At 38.3% G+C, this 26,755-nt stretch overlaps 1 protein-coding gene across 2 annotated transcripts in view; it reads left to right on the forward strand.

The window, feature by feature from the left end:
* Sfl (N-deacetylase and N-sulfotransferase sfl) overlaps positions 1-26,755 on the forward strand; it is a 371,012-nt gene that overhangs the window by 340,825 nt on the left and 3,432 nt on the right. For both annotated transcript variants that reach the window (XM_072002119.1, XM_072002118.1), the window contains 8 exons: positions 11,821-12,073; positions 14,227-14,418; positions 23,572-23,909; positions 24,593-24,881; positions 25,531-25,659; positions 25,728-25,910; positions 26,003-26,223; positions 26,340-26,618. In XM_072002119.1, coding sequence (XP_071858220.1) covers positions 11,821-12,073; positions 14,227-14,418; positions 23,572-23,909; positions 24,593-24,881; positions 25,531-25,659; positions 25,728-25,910; positions 26,003-26,223; positions 26,340-26,618 — 1,884 coding nt within the window. The remainder of the gene's footprint in view (positions 1-11,820; positions 12,074-14,226; positions 14,419-23,571; positions 23,910-24,592; positions 24,882-25,530; positions 25,660-25,727; positions 25,911-26,002; positions 26,224-26,339; positions 26,619-26,755) is intronic.

Here is a 26,755-nt window from a genome sequence, read left to right on the forward strand (position 1 = left end):
CTCTCTTTTTTTTTCGTTTCGAGTATTTGTAAAGAGTTCAGATTCCTAGGGGATTAATCTTTCATCAAAATTTAGCTACCTTTAATTTTTTTCTACTGGTTCCTCGACTGTTAATGTGAATACATTTTTCACTGAGTTCCTCCGTTTCTTTTTGTACCATTCGTTTATTATTTCTCCGTTTCTTCCCGAAGCTAATTCTAATGTAAGATTAGTGTGTTGATAATAAGATTAAATTTTGTAATTTTCATCGTCGAATGTAGTTTTGATGGTTTCGTGATGCTGATAATTTTTATTACACTTTTTATTTCTATCTAACGTTCGAGTTAGATTTGCGTTAGAATTAGATGAAAATAAAGTAATACGAATGCAGTTCATAGAACAGTCAGTAGAATGATAAAAAGTAAAGAGATTCATTGAGATGCGAAGGTTACGTGGAAAAAAATTCTAAGACAGTAAGATCATCCAGTCGCGACAGTCGCGTCAGATTCATTTCCTCCACGAGCTTCGTTTCGCATCGTAATTGGACTCTTATCCCGATAAGGATCATCAACGAGGTCGCGACATAAAGTTCGCCACACAATCCACGCGTGAACGATTTTATTCCCGTCTCGTTCACCCTTTATTTTCCTTACGAAAAAATGAATCATTACCGAGTACAATGCAGAATCTTTTCGCAGTTTAAAGGTTAATAAATCGTCTTTAACGTATGATGCTACTTCTATTTAGTATATAATATAATTTGGCAATATTTCACAAAGTTTCTAATATTCTGTAACTCAAATTACACTCGATATTTCATTATAACCTAAATATTTACATTCAATTACGTTCGAAAGCTGTTCGTAATTCGCATGTATTTTTATCTCGTAATTAATCAACGAGTTAATTGTATCGATATATCGCCATCAAAGCAACCTTCAATAAACAGAAGAGAGGACGTTCCGTGTCGTCGAAATGAAAGAAACAGAAGAGAATGAAACTTGGAGTTGAACATTAAAACGAGGGATTAAGTGACAGAGATTCTTCGACTCAAAGATTCAAGAATACCTATTTCATTCTGTCGTCTCTTGGTCGTTCGTTCGTTTGAAAGAGAGCCGGGAGTATTTTCAAACCTGATCGATTCCAATTTAAAGAGAGAAATTGGTGTCATCCGCGCTCCCCTAAAGCGAATTCTCTGTCGTCTGGAGATTGCCAACCGGACTTACGAACCGCGAAGAAGAAGACGACGTCGTCGAAACGATCCTGCTTGCAGAAGCTGACAGATCGATTCCCCTCGAAATAGCTGCGAGTAAGCGGACGCCGTGGTTTCTTCGATCAAATTCTCAAGAATCTTCGTCGACGCCACACCGCTACGGATTTCCTACGTCAGAGTTTTAAAAGGGTCGAGAATTTTATTCCATCACCAGGCCAGACTCGCTTCTGGGCCGTATCTTCTTATTCTTCTCATCTGGTACTATCCTTCTTCAGAGTTGGCGTCGCCCCCTTCTGCAAATCCTCTTGACGAGAAGTATACTCGTTTGTCTCGTCTGGCTCGTTCTTCTTGGTCTCTGGAAGGACATCAACCAGCTAGCAGACGATAAGTCCATTTCCAAGTATTGAGAGTAAATCGTGTTTGTTCACCTTGTCCAACAGCAGGAAAGCATCTTCTTCGCTTGAAGCGTTCTTTCTTCTTCTCACATTCTTTTCTTCGTTCTCTCGTCCTTCGTTTCTCGTCTTAGTATGTATATTACGATAAATTATTGAGATGTCCCGTTCATTTGATTAATCCCGGGTGCAACAGGATTTATTCGAAGTCGAAGAGTTCTCCGACTTGATGCGCGCATTCCAGTCACTCCATCTCTTAGATGAATTTCTTAGAATATCTTCATGGAATAAATTATGAAGGCCTTCGTATTCATTTACAAGACAGTCGAACATCTTGATCGTAAGATTAAGGCGATCAGCAGCCAAAAAGATGCACATAGATCCTTTTTGGAATCGCTCTATGTCATTTTAAATTATAAACATCCAACGTTTTACGTTTCGAACTTTCCCGTTCTCCTAATATTTTTCGCATTTACATCGAACCATTTCACCCGTTTCTTTCCTGCATTTTCTTTACACCGCAATCTCCGTTGTTTTTGCATCCTGCACGCTCCTCCGCGTTTCTCGTATTCTTCCTTCCTATTCCAACTCGGTTTTTGCACATTCTCCCTTCTTCTTTTCCCACTGCACTCGTTTACGGATATAGCCGTCTGTTTCTCTCCGACTTGCTCTGCCTCTTGTACGTTTCGTCCTTTCGTTCTTGCACGGTCCTCGAACGCCCTCCCGGCGTACTTTTCTTTATCTCGACCATTGTTGTTCCACCTCTGTCGCACCGGCGACAATCTCCCGCTATCACGTCAACCCTCTCCAAGGCTTTACAATAAAACGACAATGGCGAGAAGATATCACTTCGCGAGCCGAGCACTTCGACTCCACTTTTTACATTTCCATCCGCCGCGTTGCTAGGAATCCGCGTGGTATCGCCGCTGGGAAAACGCGTTGCGTTTCGCGATGAGGAAACGATACGTCGTGTCGTTGACCGTTTTTCCATTCGATCGGCAACGCTGCCACGACGCGTTATAAATCATACGAAGATAATCAGTCAACTCAGATACGGTGGTTAGCAGTAGGAGATATAATAGTCGTCTTGTAACGTAGATAGGATACAAACATTTTAAAGTAATTAGAAACGTAAATTAGTATCGTGAATCTGCTTATTGGATAGTTTCTATGTATTAAATAATTTATGAAAAGTATCGGTGATTAAAATATAAAACTTGCATCGATTACGGTAAACGATACGCAAGTTATGTGAAATCGAGCTTTCTTCGTGTATTTTACAACGAATCGATCAAATTCCTAAAAATGCATCATTGTGGAGGTATAAAATTCCCGTGAAGAATTACAAATTGATGATTTCGATCGATGATAGTACTAGCGTTGAAAATGAGTTAAATTTCTTAAGAAAAAAAAAGCCAACAAACAACTTTCGCCAATTAGAATATAATGGTATGATTCTATTGTTGGAAAGAATGTAATAGCTATAGGAGTAACGTTTCAATCTTTCGACAATTACATTCCAACGAACATCTGTGAGGTCTAAATCGTCTTAAGTGAAGCTGAAATCATAACTCATCGTAAAGTGTGCAGCTAAAATACAGCAAAATCTGGAGACCTGTCTGCATCATACAGTTAATCTTTCTTAAGCGTATCTCATTACCTCAACGCGCCACTATTATATTAATTTATAATACAGAAGCTATATCACGGCCATTCCGCGGTATATTGCAGCAGGTTAACCTATACGACAACGTTCCGACAAAAATTATTTCATTCTCTCCGTACTGTACCGTAAGCCACAGTTATTTTTACCTAAATTACTGCGATAAAATGCAAATACTGCAGCCTAAAAGAAATTTTTCCTTTGCGTTATATATTATATCGTACGCACGCGAAATTGTAAATAATACATAATTATAAAACATTCTTTCTTGATCAATTGTAGAACGATTGTATGTTTTAGTATATTTTTCAATTTATTATTATTCGACGCATTCAATGACAATATAAAGAAATTGAAGCTAACGGAAGATCACTAAGACATTCGACGTTAAGTATTACGCAGGAATGAAATTATTACGATATTTATATTTCGAGAACCGTGAAAGCAGTTAAAGGTTAATCATTTCCACTTTATCAAACTGAAAAAACTTCATTCCACTCGTAATCCTTTCTTTCTCTTTCATAAGCAAAGGAAATTCCCTTGCAGTGGATGATAAAATTGCAAATTGATTGAACGAAACAGAAAACAACGAGCAAACATCGTACACCCGCGTTTTTCTTTCATGTAAATCAACTTGACTTGGTCGTAACGTTGAAGTAGCACGAGGAAGAGAAAAACTTTTTCCGGGAGTCTCCGGTTCGATTCGAAAGAGCCTGGCAGAGGAGATCGTTAAAAACGTTCGAGTTAAACACGCTCGCGAAACTATCGGACAAATTGTTTCCCTTTCCTTTTCCGAGGGAAACTTTCAGCCAGACACGACGACAACGACGACAACGATAGTCGAGGATCGAGAAGCGTGCAACTTCGTTAGCAACGTCACGTTGAAACTGCATCAAACTTGTCTACTCTCACCTGAAGCTAGTTATTAATATGAAAGCATGGTAAATATGCAGCGTAACGGGGGAACAGTTTCAGAACGAACAATAATAATTTTATTCCATATCCGAGCGTCTCCGGTTGCATTAATGTTGCTTCCTTCGTTGCGATTCTTGCGTTTCCTCCGTCACGTTATTTACCGCCGTTGTTTAAGCAAGGGAACTCAGCTCCTGTGATTCTTCTGTACCGTTTATTTAATTAAAATTACTTTTTCAAAGCGTATCCGCTTGCTTACGCATCGCTCGAGGCTGTCGAAGATATTATAGACGAAGATACTGGGATCGACCACCACGGGTCTTTTATGAAATAATACATTTGTTCTTGTGTAAGTTAGATTTCTAAGAGATTTGTGTCTAATCAATGCAATTTGACATTTAATACCGTTTACTCGAAGGGTGAAGTCGTATTCTTGTTAGATTGGAAATTGACGATTAATCGGAGGTATTGTCAAGTAAATAAATGGATATTAGAGAGAAGGATCTGTAAAACAGACTCTATATGAATAGTCTCGATATTTTCCTATCGGAAGATTAGCAAAATGTATAGATAACAAAAAGCTAATTTTTCTTGGAAATAGCTAAAAAAAAAAAAGATGTAGGATAATGCAGTATTCCACTATAGCGTTCCAAGATTAAATTTATGTGACTGTAAAAATACTACGTATTATAATGATACACCAAGACGTTGGAAATTTATATTTTGATTTATTAATTTATTATTCAGATTAAAAAAATACCTTACATATCTCAGAGTTCAAGTTCTTTTCTGGAATGAAGCAGTGACTATAAATAATGGAACCTCCAGACTTTCAATTCCAATGAAATTTATCATTTCGAGTATCTACTATAATGTTCCAAGCTCGGAGAACAGTTTAAAAAAAGATTTCGAGTGCCAAGTGACTTGTTTTACCAAGAATCACAATGACTAACTTCTATTCGATTAGCTGCAAATCCGAGGGAAAACACGATTAGGATAAAAGGTTCTACGGCAAAACTTTTTACCTAATTCGATATTCCGCGTAGCTCGCGACAATCGACAAATCTTACAAATCTTGAAAGAAAACTGCGAGCAGGAAATGGGCGTTTCGAAGCTTTATTTTCGAAGAGAAACTTTTTCCAAGAGAAACACGACGATTCTCTCATAATACCATACAGAAACAACACGTGAAATCCCGGACGTCTATGAACGTGGCGCGGAATAGCTCTGCTCGCAAGTCGATTCCGCGTTTAAATTCAAGACGCGTGCGAGAATCGCGAGGCTTTGACTCTCGAATCCCTCGTTTCGAATCGCTCGCGAATCGGATTAGCTCCGTGCCGATTCTTTCCTCGTGACTTCTTCGATCTGTTTGTCAATCTTGAACTACCGTGATCTGCACTGTGTTTCCATCGGGTGACATGCAGAATCGAGAATGAAAACCGTAGAAAACATAGGTTTTCTCGTCGAATATATCCAGAGCTATCTGCACAGCAGACTGAGCATTCTAACGAAACTCTGATACGTATCATATTGTAGAAACTTTAATCGTATCGATTGTGCATTATAAGGAGTTTAACTGTAGACAAAATTTTAAACGACCTTCTTGGTAAAAAGATCGAGTAGATTTTATTAGAAATAAAGAGCAGTGAAATAAAACGCATAAATGTTGCTTGTGTGTAAATGGAAGATTATCGAAGAAGAAGAATAAGTTATTTTATTGTACCTTTGCAGAAATACAGAAGTGCAAATGTAACAGGGATGTAACAAAATTTCTATGATTTAAAAGAAGATAGTTTGGACAGTTTATCGTGCAAGTAAAAATTGCAAAATAGATACAATCTAAATTTCTCGATTTTCAAGACCCCATTACGTAAATAAACGTAAAACGAAACGGGTAAGACATTGTTAGCACAGAAAATAATCAAACATGTACCTTCGCTAGTATGGATACGAGTTATTTGCAAGATATATAGAAGATATTGACAAATATACGGAACAGAAAGAAGGCTACATTCAGGTCATGCATCAAAGGGTAAGGTTTAATTTAAAAAATTCCTCCAAGTGCCATATAATCGAGATGTTCGTGAAAGAAATGGAACAACAAAGAGCATGAAGGAATTTCCCCGTTTCTCGGCGTAGTTCTTCGTAACAGAGGGATGCCAAATCAAAAAGGTCCCCGAAAATTATGAAGTTGTTTTCCCAGGACGAACCAGCGGAGCGAGCTTTTCAGGCTCGAGGGAAACAGACCGGACGAAGGGCGGGGTTGGCACACGTCGGACCGAATTTACGAGGCGAATACGACTTCTTTGGAACACGCCCCAGGGGTAAATTATTTCTCCTCCAGGCCACTATTGTCTCCTGATGTTGCTCTCACAACTATATACGATACCAGTTTGAATGTCTTCAAGAAGAATATCTTCTAGCCGTTTCTGGACGGCAAAGAGCCTCTCATTTTTCCATTTAATTAAATTATTCTACGGTATTTTATCAACAGGCAGTTAAAGAGTTCGAATGTTTTACGATTTTCAAACGATTCCAAAGTAAATGCGATGAAAAGATGGTGAATATTTAAGCAAATTTGTATTCTTCTAAATGCGAAGAAACGTAAATAGGGGTTCGTTTCGTTTGTTAAAAATTATAACGACGACTTTGTCTTGAATTCTTTGTACGTCTTTAGATAATATGTGCATTTCCTGTCTTTATGTCTGCAAGATTGTAATATTCGTTTGCAAATATTCGTACTATTCCACTTTGAGTCTGTACATTCTACATATTTTTTACGCTTTCAAATGTCGTATAAACGGCGGAAACTAGAACTCTGTCCTCACGTCGTTCCGTTTTTTAAATACTTTACCGAATATAAAATAAAACGTGCGAAGAATACAGAATATTTCACCTACTGAAAATTATCACGAGTGCTTTGAATATTTTATGTTTTAGCGCGTCATTTATGTATTTTGTCGATTTCAGCAGTTTTAAGTCCTCCATAAATGCGTAAACATCGGCAGTTTAGCGAAAAATAGGACTCTGTCGTCGCACCGTTCTATTTTTACACAGCGTGATGGAACAAAAGTAAAATTCTTCCCTCGTAATTCCGTTTTTTAATATTTTAAAATAATGTGAGGTAAAATAAAACGTTTAACGAACTCGAAATGTTTGGAAATTATCGCTGAATGAATTTCACCTTTCCGGTTATCGAAAAAGAACCGTGAAACTTGGACAAAGTGCCTATCGATTCAACCAGATCCTGGGCAACGTTTTATTTGGAACGTATCGATGAATTTTGATCGGAAAATGGAAAACATTAGCACCGTCATTTGCTAGAGAAGCGACTGTTAATTTATGTGGAACATGTTAATTTGCATGATTAAATATTTACATGTAATAACGCGAATAATTCGCCAGAATAGCAAGGAAGGTTAAAATATGAAACTCGATGAAACGTAACAGATAAAAGCGTCGTCTTGATTGACTTCTGTGTTTAATTGAAACATCTTCTTTCAAGGGTTTATTACGAGACAGCATTTCATTTATTCTTTATCTTTCGTTTTAATTGTCAAGACGGAAATTCGGCTGCTGTACGCTCGCAGTTGTGTCAATCAATAGTGCATTCAATTATCACGATAATTTCAGGTAATGTTTAAAATAATGCAGGATTCAGTGAATAATGAGGCTGGTCTTAATAATTTGCATCACGGCGCGCGTTATTTGCATCGTGAATATGTAAAAAAATTTCCATATCTGGATGACGTAGATATAGAACGTACAAATTACGGAATATCATTAAGAGCTCCGACGAATAAATTCAATTAAGCATGTTTGTACCACATTTTACGAAAACCGAAATAAATTAAACGAAATTCGCCAAGATTAAACTCGTGCGACCGGTCAAACGCTTGGAATCGCTGCGTGTTTCACAAAATACAAGAACTGAAAAGAACGTTAATTCCAAGTCTTATTGCTTCATCACGTTATAAAGATCCATCGAGTAGTATCATCGTTAAATCATCGTTTAGTCAAAGTGTACAAAACATCTATTGACATGTTTGTAGCACTAGTTTCATATTTATGTTATTCAAATCTTTCAAACCAGCACTACTCCATAATCATCGGTACCATCGAAGCAATCTCCTTCAACAAGTTCAAATACGTGAAAGAATTCAAAGTACAAAAAGAATTATTTCACACTTTAACCACGCTGATCATGTTACGTACGTAGATCAAAATTTCTTAGGACCCATATAACGCAATAACCACAAGAACCAAAGAAACTTTCCTCCATCCCCAAACCATCTCCAAATTACCAATCATCCTCTACGCCCTCCAACAAACTCCAAGGGGTGAAAGCAATTATTCCACTCAGCTGCTCGACCAGTAGAGACCACGGAAGGACATAATCTTGGTTGACGAGCGTGCTTGACCGATCCTCGCGCGCAACACGAACTTCGAAACACTCCTAATTGCAACGAATCGTCTTTTTTTCGCTGAAGGGGGAGGGTTAAGCCAATCGATCGATACCTTTGTTGAAATCTCCCTTTCTCTCACCAGCAGAGGATACTTTCGCGTTTCAAGCATACGGTCGGCAATTGCCTCGCGCGGCAATTGCTGGCCAAGAACAAAAGAGCCACGTCGGAGTTCGTTATGACAGTTCGTTAGCTCGGCAAATTGCCGGGCCGTCGTTAATGGGCGGTTGCCAATTATCGAACCGATTACTACGCTGAATTATCCGGCATTCACTCATTAGTTAACTGCAATTTTCTGCCGTGACACGCGAACACGCGCAACCGTAAACTGTTGATAGTCAACCGGTGCCTATCCAGCGTGCTTGTCCGAAATTACGCCGAGTTTCACGAGGTTGTTATAAAACTGTTGCTCGAAACATTCAGCCGGGAACTTTAGCTACCGCCGGACAAAACGCTTGGAACGTGTGTTGTGGGAAGAATGGTTAAGGGATTAACTGCGGAGGGTCGAAGTCGCATGGCCATTCAATGCTTCTGAAATTTTTCCTTCTTAAACTTGCTGTGCTTTTTGAAACGTTCTCGACCGAATAGTAGTTTTGTATTGTTAAGAAATTTCTGAAACATTGACGCGCGTTATGTTTCGTCGGAATTTCATGTTAAGGATTTTTCTAAGACATTAAGAACCTTCCTTTTCTATCGAAACCAAAGCGAGTTAGGGACATAAGGAATTCGAAGGCTGCAACAGGATAATACGTTGAATGCTGATGACCCCAATGTGCCGTCTTTGGAAATGTTCTGACATTACACCAACGTGGAACCATCAGCATTTAACACGTTAACGCGATTAAGCAGAAGAAGTAAAAGTGTTTGAAAGGTTGTAGTACGAAGATGCAGCCATGAAGCGTTTAATGGCGAGATTATTGGTTAATTAGAAACGTGGAAGAATGACGCGCGGCAAGAGGCTGTAATTAAAGTACCTGGATAAAATAGTCGATTTACTTCTACGATTAAGTGTAATCTATTTGATGGACAATAAGTTTATTTTACGAAGTTGCTACACTTGTTGCGGCAACTTGCTATTTTGTATCGCATTTGTGAAATTGTTTAAGTCGTGAATAACAATTCCTGTCAGAATTCTTGTGTGTTATTGCACGTTATGTATACGAATTCTTATGCGTCCGAAATAGTTTTCCGTTTCAGTTTTCCGTACAGTCTCGCGTAACCAATAAATTTAAAAAGCCTCGTCGCATTCTTGGCGAAACACCTCGGAATATCCTGCACGATCGACGGGGCTCATCGGTTTATTTCGACGATAAAGTCGTTTTATCGGACGAGCAGACCGAATAAAAAGCAGGCGTGCTCGAATAAAAATTCTGATATTCCATCGGTATTCGTGTGGATGAACGGTTCGATGGACCCCGGTTCGAACGTTATTAAAAATCGAGAAAAAAAGCCGCGAGGTAAAACGAACGAGACAAAGAAAAAAGCATAAAACACGGGGAATATGAACGAGAACGGGAAAGAGTAAGAGAGAGAGAGAGAGAGAGAGAGAGAGCACGAAAGAAAGAAAGAAAAAGTGAGAAGAGGCGGGACGCCTGTAGCAAAAATGTAAAGGTACATTATACGTGTAATTGCTTTATTATTCTCGAAACGTTTCAGATGCCGCGTAAATGGGATTTCGATAAAAGTGTCCCTGTTTTATCGTTTAACAATAACGACTCGAGTCTGGTTACGCCGCTTCTTTTTCCATCGATATTCCATTTTTTCTCCCTCGTATTTATTACCCTTGTCCTTGTTTTAAATAACCGATAGCAAGCATCGAGGTGGATTGAAATTGTCGTAACGAGTATCGGCCAGGCCTATCCTCCACGAATCGACAGCCGTGTCTAAATATTCTCTGGCCAAATGGTTTATGGCTGGTAAACGGAAAAGACTCGGCCAGAAAGGGTGGCAAAGAGCAGGGTGAAACGCAAACACAGAGACGAAGGAGACGTTTATTCCGTTTCGAGGGACGCGTTAACTCCGCGGCGATCCTTGGTTTGTTGCATAATCTCACGAAGGGAATCAGAAGGAACGGTGGAAGAAGTTTAAGGCAGGGATTCCAGTCTCGTCACTCTTGATCCTCCAGAGGCCGGAACCTCCGGGAATCGTTGACACGAGGATATTGCGCGTAAAAGCTTGGCGAATTCTTTTCCACCGACTCGCCTGGAACTTTCCTATTGCAGTTAAATGAATTCTTCTTGTCTTGCTCGGCGTTTCGCGTAATACTTATGTATATTTTTCCACCCTTAAATTCTTCGTGAATGTATAAACATTCGAGATTATCGTAATAGTAATCGACAATTTATTATTAACGTCTAAACGATCTTGGCGATTTATGTTTTAAAACCTTGACGAAGTGTCGCATATTTTGATATAATCCTACAGTTCGATGCTAGGAAACGACATTTATTTTACAGATGTAAAATTCGATCGCTATTTGAATTTATTATATAGTTGTATTTAAATTTACCAACTGAAAAACAAATAATTACATTAAATACAATGAAATCAAATAGGTATAAAAAATTTAGTATGGTGAATACCAAGTTATCGTTTCATCTTTTCATGGTCGCTGTTTTTATTAATTTTCATATTTGTATTCCACTGATATATATATATAGAAGTGATGCATAACGTGTTTTTTGATTGGGGCATATCATGTTTTTTGATTGGTCTGTATGTGAGGCTATAGATTACTTTTTGAGTGCAACGGTTCTCGAATTGTATAGATGGAATTTTTGTAACGAATTTCGCTCTATTTCTCATTCTATCTTTCGTGTTTTTGAAAATAGTATAGGAAATCGGTTTATTCATGCTAGAGTCCCGAGTTTAATAAAGTCCAACAAATATGACAACCAAATATTATCTTCGGACAAATAGTGATAAAACGATTAACTGTTATTAAATATAAAAAATAATATACAATTGCTGATATAATAAATATAATAAATTATATAGATACGTTCGATCCTTGATAGAAAACGAATAGACACAACTAAGAAGATAAAAGAAAAAATTGAGAAAATAGGAGAAATTTGATATTTTAACGAAACCATTTAATACTACAAGAGAAAGTATAGACAGCGATATATGATGTGTTTTTACAATATTATACAAGTAAAAGGATACGAATTAACGTGAAACGAAATGTGATTTCAGATACAAACTGGAAGTGGCTGGCAAGTCCCTACCCGTGTTGACAAACCTGGATAAAGGTCGATACGGGGTTCTGATCTTCGAGAACCTGAACAAGTACCTGCAGATGGATAAGTGGAATCGCGAATTGCTAGACAAATATTGCAGAGAGTACTCGGTTGGCATCGTGGGTTTCGCGCCGTCCGGCGAGGAAAGTCTCGTCGGCGCACAGCTGAAGGGATTTCCTCTGTTTGTGCACACTAATCTCAGACTGAAGGTTCGTTCGAAAAATAGATTAAATATCAAACGGAACTAAAAAAAAATGTAGATAACTGGAACCAAAGATATTGCCATTTTAACCATTGTCTCTTTCGTGGCATTCCTCATACGCTTCAGTAAGTTATTTTAGGTTGTCCGAAAAGTTTCTTTCGTTTTATGAGGAAATAATAGACGCGCACCTTTTTTTGTTTTATATTCTTTTGTCGAATTACGCACGATCTATTTTGTTCTGTTGAGATAAACACCGCGACATTTCACAGACTTGGTTTAACGTTTGTACGAAGGTACACTGTTGTAAAAAACACGTTAGCGAAGGGAAGACACTTTTCGGACAATCTAATAGTTTGAGCAAGTAACAAACAAAAGTAAACTGTTTATATGGTAACTGACTAAAGACAGTTCTACAATTTATCCAATATTTCTAATTTCTCTCGCCTATCATCTTATACCTTCATTTTTACGATTTTTAAAGCTACAATACTACGCGTTTAAATACATTCACGCGTCACGATTTACGACAAGGAAAAACTACGATTTCCCAAAAAGCGTAGAAACTTGCTCCGAACGCTGAAAGAAGATTCGAAAGGATTCTCTCGATCGATCTTGCGATCACGTCCGGCGGAAGCAATTCTCTAAAATGAAACGTGTCCACAGAGGCCACGAAGTGTCGGTAGTTTTTATTGGCCGGTGGAAAATAAATTTTGTCGCGATAACGTTTTTGAGCTGGGATGGTTGTTGGACAAGACGAGAGGAAACCTGATCGCGTGGCGAGCTCGGATTGGCAATCTCCGTTGCCGTGACGAAACGGCTGCAAGTTTATTTCGTAGAAAAATTGCTACGCCGCCAGGAAGCTTCGTAAGAAAGACCGTCGAAACGTTGTAATAAAAGCATCAATACTTGGAAACTGGAAACGCTATTTGCCGGCAGCAATACGACAAACGCCGCTTTGACGGCTCGCGGGAAAAGGTTGCCACGGTGAATCAATTTGCATGCGGCGTGAAATCGCGCGTGTCTGCATGTTGCGATTACTGCCGGTAATATCCTACGATTTGCTCCTTTCTTTCAGCGTTCCAGCGACACGCGATTTACTTGAATCGCACGTACATTTCTGTCTTTGTTTCTCTTAGCTTTCGAAAGGTTACGACGAAGTAGTATTAGCTTAGCGAACATGGAATTTCGTTCCTTCGAAGCTTAAATGAACCGATTTTATGAGTCGATGTTACTGATTAAATCAAATCCTCTATTTGAAAATTAAATCGTCGATTATCAACTAAACTAAAGAAGAAGAGCAACACGAAGCGAGATAAATGTGAATAACGTGCAGAATAAGTTCGACTGATTCGGTATATTTCTAAGGTAAAGTTAAATCGTTTGCAACTTGAGAAGTAAGCCTCAGACATTTGTACACGTGTTTGTGACATTTATAACTGTGTATTGAACGTTCGAAAGATTTCTGATAAAAGTATGAAAATCGTAGCTTGGAAATTTGACGAAATGATATATGTTGAGTTTCACGAGACACACACGAGTGGTTCCTTAAAGATACAAAATATGTTTCCAGAAGATCAGTGTCGTTTGACGTACAGTAAAGTAGACTATAGTATCGATCTTCTATCATAAGAGTCTATGTAACTTAGAAATTTTCCAACGACTTTAATGATGCATGGTCTCTTATACGTAGGAAATATGCTTCCGAAATATGCGTCCGAAAAGTCGACGCAGTGCGGATTATGCCACGGCTGTCTAATACTTACTTATTCTACTTACAGCAACCTCGATATTAGCTTCTATATTTCACCTACACTGTAATCTTTTAGTATTAGTTTATGGTTAAGTTTCGTGTGCTCCATTTATAAACTTATTTCATTATCATCCTATCATTTTGTATCTCAACGTGACCGACTAAAAACGGAAGTAGAATATTTTCGATTAGTAAGGTACTGAGCATCATTTTTTCTCTTTAAACAAACGGAGCAATTCTTGGTACGCAAATAGTATACATAACAGACTCGAGACAGAGATAGCAATATTTTCGATTTTCACTCTCTCGTAAAGCTACGGGAAAGCGAAAAAAGGACCAGGAAACGACTCACGTATTGTCGACAAGCATTCGAACAACAGACAAAATGAGATCGGTCTTTCCTCCCTCAGGATGCACAGCTGAACGCGGCGTCCCCTATCCTCCGATTAACCAGATCCGGAGAAACAGCCTGGGGACCACTTCCTGGCGGTGACTGGACCATTTTTCAGGCCAATCACAGCACCTACGAGCCGCTGGCTTGGGCGCATCGGGACAGCCTCGACTACCCGGCCAATAAAAGTCCTCTAGCGACTGTCATTCAGGTGAGACACACGATTCACAACATGCTTTTCTATCCATCGCATTCTTCCGCGTTTCGACTCGTTCTACTCCTGTAGACCGAGATTAATTACAAGTGGACCGTGGAAAGATTACGGAATAACTAACGTTTCGTAAACTCGATGATATCGCAGAGAATCGTTGGAATTTTCGAACGACAACGCGATTAAAGCGGTTTGTGTTTCAATTGTCAAGTCATTCAGTTATTTCGGTATATATCAGATGCGTGTGAATTCGCCTAAGCAAAGATTCTTCTCTATAATTTGCGATTCCTTATGAATTAAGCGGAGCTACGAGCGTGAAACAAATCACGTAATTTTTCCATCTTCCACTTCCTTTAAAATAATGCGAACAAAGTAAAGTCAATACACGAGGAACGAATCCTAGCGAAGATTACTCGTACGTAGTATATTTCATTAAAAATCCTCCATTCTCTGACGACTTCCACTTTTCAGCTCTCAGGAAAATTGTATTATTTGCAGAATAACGTAATATTAAATTTTAATTCTGTATTAACCGGCATTCATTTTCATTGTATTCAATCCTTGCAAAGGTTAAGAAGGTTTCCACGTTTGCCTTCAATTTAAATTACACGAATTAAGAGCCAAAATTAAAAACACCATGGAACGCAAGAAACGTCTTTCAGCGTGAACACGAAGAATATAAGGGGTGCAGTGGAATCTCTAACTCGTATCGATCGACGCTAACTTGCCTTTCCTAATTAGCAAATTAATTAACGTGCCTTCTGTTTATCGCTTTTCTTCTCGCAGTTAGCAAAGCTCTCTTCGCCCTCATCCCGTAAATTCATCAGTATCTGGGCCGCTTTGTCCGACCTTGAGTCGCTAACATAATTGCGAAGAATATTAATTACAATCTACAAAAGAGGTATATCCCAGCCTTTCTCAGTCGGTCAGGAAAAATATACGTGCGTCAGGGTTCTTTCCAACCCCGAGCTATTTTACAGGACGGCAAGAGGTTAACGTTGATCTTTTGTAGAAGCCGTGACCCGATGCCGAGTTTCGTAACGCCAGACAAAATTCAAACAGAAAAAAGCCGCTTCTTACTCGGATTATTAATTAATACCTGCATTGTTAACGTACAAAGTAACGGCGGAATGCGAATTTCGTTTAATTAAATGTGATTGTGCGTCCCGTTGTTCTGTCCATACACCTTGCTTTTTGTTCCACTGTTTGCTTGGTCATACATTTCATTAACGAACGCTTTCTTTCGAATCTTTCTTTCCACATAATATTGGATGTCTAAAATCTCTATAGTGTAACATCCCAAATAAGATAATAATTCTTGTACATTTCGATAATTTCATAATGATATTTCACGTTTATTTGAATTAATAAAATACTAATATTTTTAAAACGTTCAACAAAGTGGCAAAAACCTACAAATACGTATTTAATAACGAAACCAAATAAAGCTACAGAAACTATAAAATATTTTTATTTTATATTAAATTTAAAAATTGTTCCTTTATGATGTGACGTGACGTGTTCTCCTGAAGTCTACGTTTAATGTACCTTTAATTAACACCTTTCGTCGAACATCAAGGGTTTTTCCTAATTCCCTTTGACGCGGAAATGGAAACAGCTGCCTCCGATCTCCGATTCGCTCTGTCGAATGTTGTCAGAATCTATACCACGTGGTCTGAACGCGGTAAACGTTGCGGAGATGAGAACACGATACTGGAATCCGTTGCTATTGATCTCCGTGCGTTGGTCAGTTTGCTCGGGACCAAGTAGAGGATAGAATGACTAAACTGGTCGATAACAACGTTTGGTTTCACGAAATTCCTCTCTGACTATCGTCGCTAGGTAATACTTTCGAATGTGAAGAGAATCTAGACAATATAGGGAATTTGAAATCACAAGAACAATTGTAGTGGCATACGCAATTTAATTTTGATAAATTAAATTCTTCAGGATTGAGTTGATGCACATTGAAAGAAGATAATACAGATCATCCAATTCTTGATAACTAATCAGTGTAAAAATACAAACAGAAGAAAATAACAGGCAGGAGAACATGTGCAGGAATGTGATGAACTTTGGAAAATATTTTTGATATGTGTGAGAAAAATAATTGAAACATATATCTTCGTATCTTTGTATCGTGTAATCTTTTAAATTCATTAACATTAAACAAATATTAGACCTACAAATGCACATTTCCATGGAAATGAAATTTCCATAAAAAATAACACCTAAGGAAAGAAACCTGTTAATAAAGGAGAATAATAGTATTCGAATTAATAATTCCAGAGCCGACTTTTCATTTTAATCCCTCTTTTAATATAGAAATCGCTGGAGCTTAAAACGCAAACGGCAAATATAATAATGTTACGATAATAACGGAATGAGACGTGCAAACGGAAATCTCGAATTAAATCAAATATTAAGTTATACGGTAGAATTGTTGGGATATTAATAGAAATTTCAGAACCATCCCGCCTCCAGACCACCCTTTCAGACTTCGTCGCGACTCTCATTTTCTTGAGAAATGTTAGTCCGCGGAAACGAAAACAAATGTGAAGTCGCGTGCACGCCACCCCAGTTTCATCCTACGAACCGGAGCCTTGAATCTCTTCTGCGAAAATGAAGATGGAAGAGTGCAGGTACAAAGGTGAGGAGGTGGTGTCGAGTATGAAGAGAAGTACCGGGCTCGATGTAACACAGATAAGAAGCGAAGAGAGCAAATGAGAGTACCAAGGAGAGACTAACGCCGCTCAGATGAGAGAAGGAGGTGAATATACGAGAATAAATGTAATAATGCAGACAGGAATCTAGAAGGGAAAAATAATAAGAGTTTCTTAGAACAAAAGCGAAAAAAGAGTAGAAAACTTTAGCAATATACAAGAACAGCGAGTTGTAAAACTAAAATTGTAGGATACTGTAAGGAAATAAGAAAGTTAATAAGAAGTGGGATAAAATAGGAATAAATTATAGAAATGAAGAGAAGAGGGTCAAAGGAGTAACCAAGCAACGACGAAGCAAGAATAATGTGAAATAATGCAGGTTACACGAAGCTGGAGGTACAATAAAAAAATAATAAAATATTGATAGGAATGGATACGAGAAGGAGATAAGACGCATGTCACAGGAAAAATATTAGCAAGAAGGAGCCAGTTTTAACGCTAAGATTATAAACGTTAGATGAAACCATCGGAACAATGACAGAGAGTACGTAACTAAGGAATAAGAAACTGTAAAGAAATGAGAATATCAATGAAAAGAAGGACAGATCAAACAGGACCAAAAAACGACCAAAAAGATGTAATGCGAAATAGTGAAAATTAGACAAAGCTGAGAGTAAAATACAAAAATATCGGTAGAATGTGAGTAGGAACGGAAACGATAAAGGAGAGACGCGTGGCAGAGGAAGTATATTAAAAAGAAGAAAAATTTAGAGTTTAAACGAGCTAAGGGGAAGTTTGTAAAAATACAAAGGAAAAAATTAAGGAAACGAAAGAGGACTATCACAGGGACGAAGCAGAATGCAAGCGGACCCGAGACACTCCGTAAAGCTGTTTCATCAGCCGTTTTACATTCGTGTCGGAATTCGCGATTGCAAGATTCCACGGCGTTGTAAAGGCTCGGCCGGAAGCAAGCGCGCACCGGATGATAGCACCGGTGATGTATAGAACGCGAAAATGTAGACGCGAAGAAGACAGCGGATCTTCTTCAACGCGAAGAAACACCGCGCCACGCAAACAGGAAATATTCGTCTAATATAACAAACGGTCTAGACGTGATATCATCTGCTTCTGCCCGAGCACCTCGTAGTCGTGCATGGATCTGCTTCGTCTTACGTCAACTTTGCATGATTTTTCATTACGTCGTCGTTCTTTTAATCTCAATTGTATCATTTTCAGGATGTAATTTAAATTTCTTAATTATTAATATTTATATCGTCGATCATTCTAATTGATTCTCAGCTCCTGTTTATTATAATTAATAACAAATAACGTAGAACGATAACAGGGTAGTCTTAGTATTAGTGTAGGATCTTCTTTGTATCGTTCAAAATTTAGGTATTAAATAACCTGAGGTATGGTATCTCAGACATCAAACTAGTTTCACAACCTTCCACAACAACTTTTATGTACACGAATTTCGAATTATTGCATATTAACTTGGAACATGAATTTTATCGTGTGATAATCTTTTATTACGCTCTAAAGATCCCTTCGTGCGTCATTTTGAAATGAAATTATATTCTGTGAAAGACAAACGAGCGTCCAGATAATCTAAAAGTAGTTTAAGGCAAACCCTGTCTATTTTCCAACGTTTATCTATTTATATGAACTTTTCGAAGAATTTTAGTTTCGTTAATGATCGATTAAGTATATTTGACAAAAAGTATCTATAGTATCCAAGTATCTACATCGCAAGGTTACAATTGTGCTTCTATATGTGGCAGGTAACACCGTGGCACTTGCGTGCCACTTGAGCACTTAGATTTAGGGATCGTGCAACCCTAGTAGTGGGCGGATGTAAGTAGATTTAGGGACTGGAACAGCCGTAGAAATACTCACTGCGGAGGTAAATTTAGAACCTTTACAACCATAGAAATTCTGCGCGTAGAAAGCATGCTGACAATCGTCAAAAAGGAACGTGAAGCCATTGTTACTTACGGAGATTATCGACGGTCATAAGAGTGAAAGATTTTGAACTATTTTCTGAAAATATATGCGGCCACGATTAAATAATGGCTTCATGACAATAGAAATTAAGACTAGGCCAACTGAAATACGGTAACATACACGAATGATTTATGCATTTCGACAGTGTCACCCAATTGCTCTGTCTACACAAAATTCTCGGATATTACAAAGTCTGCGTGTAATGAAGCGGTTTACGACGCAGGATGGCAGTGTTCTACTAAGTTCTTCCGACGACGATAATAAATCCTTCCTATCGTCGACTTGTATCTTCCTCCTAAACAACAATGAATTTCTTGTAGATATACGACGACAAAGAGTTTCTTAAGAGGAAGGCGATTCTATTCTTTATCCAATTGTCGTAGTTCTTCTTCCTGTTTTGCGAACAATCGAGTTCAATGTTCTAACAGTAGAAACTAACAATAACACATTTTACACTGCGTTTTCGTGAACATGAAACTTACTCGGCCGTCCACGAAAGTTTATATATTTTTATTTATAGCTATACGATACAAGAAATAAATACAATTGAAAATGAAGATGTATCTTCGTATAATTATTATACGAATTATTCTACATCAAATGGTAAAATAGAAAAAGTATTTTTTGTGACCAGCGCGAGACGTGTTAGCGGAGAAAATATTCATTAAGGTAGGTTCTAACGAGTTTTTAGAAACGCGATATGATTTATTAGGCAGGTAGCTGAAAGAAAATAATAGATCGTCGAGTTGATCGCTTTTAGCGATTCTTGTATCGTAAGGAAGTTTAGAAGTAACCTTGCATTATTTATTTTAATTATCTTTAATAGTTCGTAGATTATGATAATGTTTCCCTAATATATTAACAGTCATTCACTTATAAAGTACTTATTGAATAAAATTTGAAGAAACATTGAAAAACCACTGTTAACTTCTTAAAGTTTAGTCTTCCTTGAATTCAAGTTAAGTGCCGATGAATATCACTGTGAATAAATATTAGTGTCAAAGTTAATTACTCGTGAAAGATTTTCATATACTCAGGAATAATTAATAAGTCTGTATAATTTTTCTAGAAAAGAATAGAAGTTAATGATCATCCTCAAATTAATTTATCTAAATAAAAAACTTTCTTGACGATTCTCTCAGAGAAATTTTAATTACAGTATGCATTGATGTTCCATTGAATGAATATTTGTTTGTTGATCCACGAAATGTATCCTCGTATTGTATACTTACACATCTCCATACGCGTGTCCGCCGTCGATTCAAGATATTCCCTAACAGGCAATTTGTTAATTGCGATAGAACCAGGCAGGGAATTCTCGGTTGACCGGCTTGCGTTTTGAAACGGTCGCCATGAGCGGAGCTTGTTAGCAGTAAACAACAATAATAATCTCGCTGATAACCCCATTACGTAGCTACGGCTGGTAGGCCGGAGATTCACGGATCACAGGTAGCCAGGTAATTAAATCAGAACCCAATCAGCCGTTGGTTCATTCGATTAATGAGCATCGACGTAGCCCCTGCTTCGTTTGTCGCTATTCGTGCTGCCAATTTATATTTCGCTTACAGGATGCGTCACGGCTATGAGCCGCATCTTTGATGAACGACAGGTTCTCTCGAAAGAACGTGTAACAAGCGTCGATCGTAATTCTCAGCTATTTTCTGAAAATATGCGACTCTTCAGGTTCGAGTTACAAAAGTGTCGCTGTACCAATCACGATTAATAACAACTTTGCGATGGAATGTTAAATGTGTTTTTACACAGAGACATCGTCTTATTGTAAAAACTATGATTGGCTATTAGCGCAGCTCTGATCATTAAAGATAATGGTACGAAGATTAACAGCAGATTAAAAATTAAATTAAACATCTTGGACATTAAGAATCCGTAAAAGAATGCTTATAAATAGATATGTATGTACCATGAATCGATAAGTCTGAATTTTTGAAGAAACCATTTTACTTGTCAGCGAAAACCCGATACGCATGTTATTACAGCAAACCGCCTCAATCAAATTTTGAATTTGGAATAGTCAGCGAGCGACGACCGAGAGAAGAGATAAAGTCTTCAAACCGTATCTCGGCGATCGATCACTAGGCGCTCGTTTATCTTTTTTGGAAAACACGAAGCCGCCGATGAATCGCTCCTTTCAACGTCTCGACAGTTTCTTTATGGCCGTTTGAAGCAAACGAGCTTGAAATTCGATTGATAAAGCGTCCGCTTTGTTTGGCGAAAAGAAGATTATCGATGGAAACGTTCGCTTTCACGGGTAGGAAAAGAATCGAATCTCCTCCGATCGGATTCGAAAGCTAGATTCTCTTCGTTTGACGGAGAATTTCTCTGGCCAATCTAGCTATTTAAACCTTCCACAGCTTCATTTTCGAAAGGACTAACATCTACTGGTCTCTCGATAAATTGGTGCTTACTGACAATTTCACACAATGTAAAAACAAAGATGGAACGGATAGAATCCAATCTATTTTAATTGTAAGGATTGCAGTTGCACATATTTTTCCATGTAGTGAATGTTGAAATTCGAAATAATCTTCCAGCGACGATTAACAGAATCATAAAGAAAAATGTGACCTTCTGCTTGATGCTAGGAGAAACAAATTTGGAGCGGTAGATTTGTTATAAAACTACATGGAATGTTATATGATTTTATAACGAATCGAATGCAGATGATTTAAGTAATGCAAAAGATACATTCGAAGATGATGGTGTATAATTAGAATAATTCTATTTTTCCACTGTATTATTTTTTTCCTAAACAGGGGACAATTTTAATATTTCAATTATGTTCATTGAAAACAACGAAGAAGCGTGTTTAATATTCAAACAATATTAAAAACAATATTATCACCACTTTGTATTATATTTTACCATCCTGCATTAAAGCTGCAAAATTTCCTATAACATCCATTATATCGTGATCAAAAAACAGCGGATTTCGTATATGACGAGTTTCCCTTGGAAATGTACGGCAGATAAAATCACGTTCGAGGAAAATAGAGCTGTTCGAACGCGTTATTACACGGGGTCGGGCGACACGTTGAAGTAAAACATCTTTGAAATTAACGCGCCCTTACACGCGCGCCGATCGATAAGCATCAACACGTCGAACGCGCAAACCCATTAACGTTGCATGCGGTCGTTCGCGTTCGATGAAAAATAAATGGAAGGAGATCACCGTAATTTCACCGCAGCCAATGAACAATTCCCACTTTACGTGACGAGCGATCGACACGTGTGATGATCGATAGGCGACGTTGCGTTTTTCTTTTCAGCCAAGTCTTCAACGTCCGATGAACTCCGTGAAAAAAAGAAGAGAGCAGCTTTAAGTAACTCGTTTCTTTGCGCGAGAATCTAATTTAATAATATCGTTTGATCGATGGGATAAAGGCTCTTGCATAATTTCTATAAGCTTACCAACACTTATTCACAACGAGACGACTAGATCATAATTTTAAACATTAAATTAACGGGCTATTCTATCGTAGACGTTCGAACAAATCGATTGTTTTATATTCGTTTTCGTGAAAATTATATAATTTTGGAAATATGTGAGCAAAACGTCGTGTCCAAACCTTCAAAGTTAACTAAAGAAGTTATGGATAACGAAATTGACTTAATTAGTTAAAATTTAGAACGTTTTAACAGTTTGACATTTCTTCTCCTGTCTCCTTTTTTAGTTGAGAAACTTTGCGAGGTACTTGTTTAAAAATATGTTCAAAGAGATTTTAGACCTGTCAGTTCAGTTTCAACTTTCATAGAGTTAAACATCGTCGTCTCGTAGTAGAAAATTTCTATGTCAAGAAACAAGTGAGGTACTTGTTTAAAAATATTTTTATGCAAATTTCGCGTTTGCCAGATCGATACAACTTGCCAGATCGCAACTTCCATAGAGTTAAATACCCGTTATCTTGCGACAAAAAACCTCTGTTTCAAACAAACGGGGTTACTTTACCACCTCATAAAATATAAAGTCCCATTCGGAATAACGATCGGGAGACGATACAATTGCTATTCGAATCGAATATATCGCTGTTGAAAGCGATTAAAAGAAGATTAGCGTTCCCCGTTCTCGCATAGCATAACCCGTTTAACTTCGGAACGATCGAAATGCGCTTAAAAATCGAACCTTAACTTCCTCTCGAAATCTTCCTCTCTTCCCCCTTTTCCATATGTTTCTTCTCCCTTTTTTTTTTCACCACTCATCGTGTCTCTTTTGCGTGCTAGAATTACCCAAGGAATTTGATCGATATTAAATGCCAGGCTTCATTTTATCAGCTTGCTCTCCGTAAACGAGGTACTTCGTGCTGGCTCGTTTAATTCTCAAACCCTCATCCTCTCTTTAACAAATAGAAAAAAAGAAAAAATCCAGCTTCACCCGCTAAACGACAAAGATCAGAGTCACAGTACAGTATGATAAGCCTAAACGCGATAAGCCTTAACGGACCCACATTGGATTTTCATTACACAGGATCACGGCAGATACGACGGGATTCAGAGGGTCTTTTTCGGCGGAGGATTACGATTCTGGCTGCACAATTTGCTGCTGCTCGACTCACTATCCTATCTGTCTCATGGACAGTTGAGCCTCAGCTTGAATCGGATGATACTAGTTGACGTCGACGACATATTCGTTGGTGAGAAAAGACTGAGAAAGGACGACGTGATGGCGTTGCTGGCTACTCAACAGAGGATCCAGGCGCTGGTTCCGGGGTTTAAATTCAACTTGGGGTTTTCTGGGAAGTACTTCCATCACGGCTCCGCGGAAGAGAATCTGGGGGACGATATGCTTCTGGAGAACGTAGACAGGTATGTATTATTTTTGTATGTTTTTTTTTTTCAAGTTATTAGTACGTAGACGAAATATTTCCTAACATTTATGTGTCTTTCACACAGTGGCGAATTCATAAATAGGGAAACTATTACTCGTAAATCCAATTAATCGTAATGTAAAAGATTTATTTCTTCTTTTCTGTAATTTCTGCGATTCTTTCCTGCGTTGAAACGACGATTAAGTGATTTCGTTTTTTAGAGAATACTAATGTTAGATTAAGAACGACTCGTGAATACATTTCACAGTGTGCACAGTGAAAACGGAAATGGAATTGGCAGAGAGTTGTTGCGCGAATCGGGTGGTAAACAGAGCGCAAAAAGATTCACTGTTGGCGCAAATTGACGTATTGAGACCGTGCACGTGTCACGGTTGATCAGACCGCGGAAGTTGCACCTGTTTGTGAATTGTCGCGATTTGTTCCAGTAATTGCTTTCCTATGGACGGCAATTAAATTCGTAGATCGATTATGCATATTTTCGATTGTCGATGAAATCAATAGATCACGCTTGTTCGCTCTTTTTATGAAAATATGAATATTAACTCGTATTATTTTCTCGTATCGTTTGGTTGAAAGTGAGTGGTTTTAAATGAAATAGAGATCGTTAGTAGAATTTGATAAATATTTATCAAAATTGAGATTTACGTTCCTAAATTGCAGATTTACGTGGTTTTCCCACATGTGGAATCATCAACAGCCTCATCTCTACGAGAATGTAACGCATCTACAATTGGACATGGCACTGAACAAACAATTCGCGAAAGATCACGGAATCCCAACAGGAAGCGGCTACAGCGTAAGTCCTCATCATTCCGGCGTTTATCCGGTTCACGAAGGACTATACGAGGCGTGGAAAAGGATATGGAGCATCAAAGTCACTAGCACAGAGGAGTATCCCCATTTGAGGCCTGCTCGATTAAGAAGAGGCTTCATTCATCGTAATATAATGGTAAATCTTCCCTAATCACTATTTCCATAATCCACTCCGAAGAATTAAAGTTCGTTTCCCTCTGCAAACACTATTTTTCTCTCCGATACTTCCTCTTTTTTTGTTAATCACAAAGAAAATTTAATATAAATAGTTTCAGTTATCAGTATCTATATAATACATAAGCACATTTCACCAATCGATATAGTTCGAATAACCCAGCTAGCAAGTTAAACAATTTTTTCCTTTGTTTTTCCGACATAGCTCGAACATTGAACATGCCAATTGTTTGACGTTAACAGTCGGCAACCAATTGGGAAACTATGCAAAAGCAATAAACGAATTCGTGATCGAATGAATCGGTAGTTTGGTAGTTCCGTGCTTTGTAGATCGACTTTTTGTCGAAACTTGCGCGAGTGTTGCCTTAGAGAACAGACTGGTTCACGGATGAGCATTGAAGACAAAAATCGATGGATCGACGCGCGATAAAGCTGCCGGCAAAACATCCTTTGTTTCGTAGATTCTTTCGCTTAGGGCTTAAACAACCAGTCGAGCAGATAAAGAGAAATAAAAAATTGATTTCCCTGGGGCGTACGATTCTTATAAATCGCGACGAAATCAACGATAAAGGGAAACGCATGACGATCTCTTTCCTTTGTTTCTGTGCAAGGTCCTACCGAGGCAAACCTGTGGCCTTTTCACACACACGATCTTCATCGATAGATATCCAGGCGGAAGGGACAAACTGGATAAATCAATACAGGGTGGAGAATTGTTCCAGACCATCGTTCACAATCCTGTAAGTAATCCAATATCTGTATCCACTTTTTCTAAAATATGCTTTGTACTTCCACTATTCTCTTTTAGATCAATATTTTTATGACGCACATGTCGAATTATGGGAACGATCGTCTGGCGCTATACACTTTCGAATCGGTGATTAAATTTATTCAATGTTGGACAAACTTGAGATTATCCAGCGCTCCACCTCTTCAACTCGCAGAGAGATATTTTCAGTTGTATCCCGAAGAATCTGATCCTGTGTGGGGCGTAAGTTGCTGCTATGTGAAACTGTGTTATAGTTATGATAATTGGCAGTCGTAGTAACGAGGCGTTTATAAAAACTCTCGTTTATATTAAAGAATCCCTGCGACGACATAAGGCATCAAAAGATCTGGTCGAGGAATAAAACCTGCGATCAGCTACCGAGGTTCCTGGTAATTGGTCCCCAAAAAACTGGCACTACGGCTCTCTACACCTTCCTGTCCATTCATCCGGCGATAAGCAGCAATTTGCCGAGTCCTGACACGTTCGAGGAGATTCAGTTCTTCAATGGGAAGAATTATTACAAGGGTCTCGATTGGTAAGTAAGACGAAGCAAAAACGAAAACCGGTTGCTCGTTTCGAGGAAAAATTTTAGAGATACGCGAATCTCGTTAATTAATCTCCTCTTAACTTATCGTTCTATTTTGTCTCCAGGTATATGAGCTTCTTTCCAGCGTCGAAAAACGAGAGTTCACGGTATCTGTTCGAAAAATCCGCGACCTATTTCGACGGTGAATTGGTGCCGCGCAGAGCTCATGCGCTTCTACCGAGAGCAAAGTTAATCACTATACTGCTTTCGCCAGCCAGGCGTGCCTATTCGTGGTACCAACACACGAGGGTCCACGGCGATCCTGTAGCGAATAATTATTCCTTTCACTCGGTTATCACCGCGAGCGATACCGCACCGAAGCCTCTACGCGACCTCAGGAATAGGTAGGTTGCAACATTGTGCAAGCACACGAATAAATTTCTGTTTGTTACGAGCACGAGAGCCCCTAGTCCTTGCTCGAGCTACAATAATGAGTCGTTAAAAGTTCTCGAATAGTTGAATGCAAATAATAACATTATCC

This window comes from Bombus fervidus, chromosome 4 (genome assembly GCF_041682495.2).
Source record: "Bombus fervidus isolate BK054 chromosome 4, iyBomFerv1, whole genome shotgun sequence".
Lineage (NCBI taxonomy): Eukaryota > Metazoa > Arthropoda > Insecta > Hymenoptera > Apidae > Bombus > Bombus fervidus.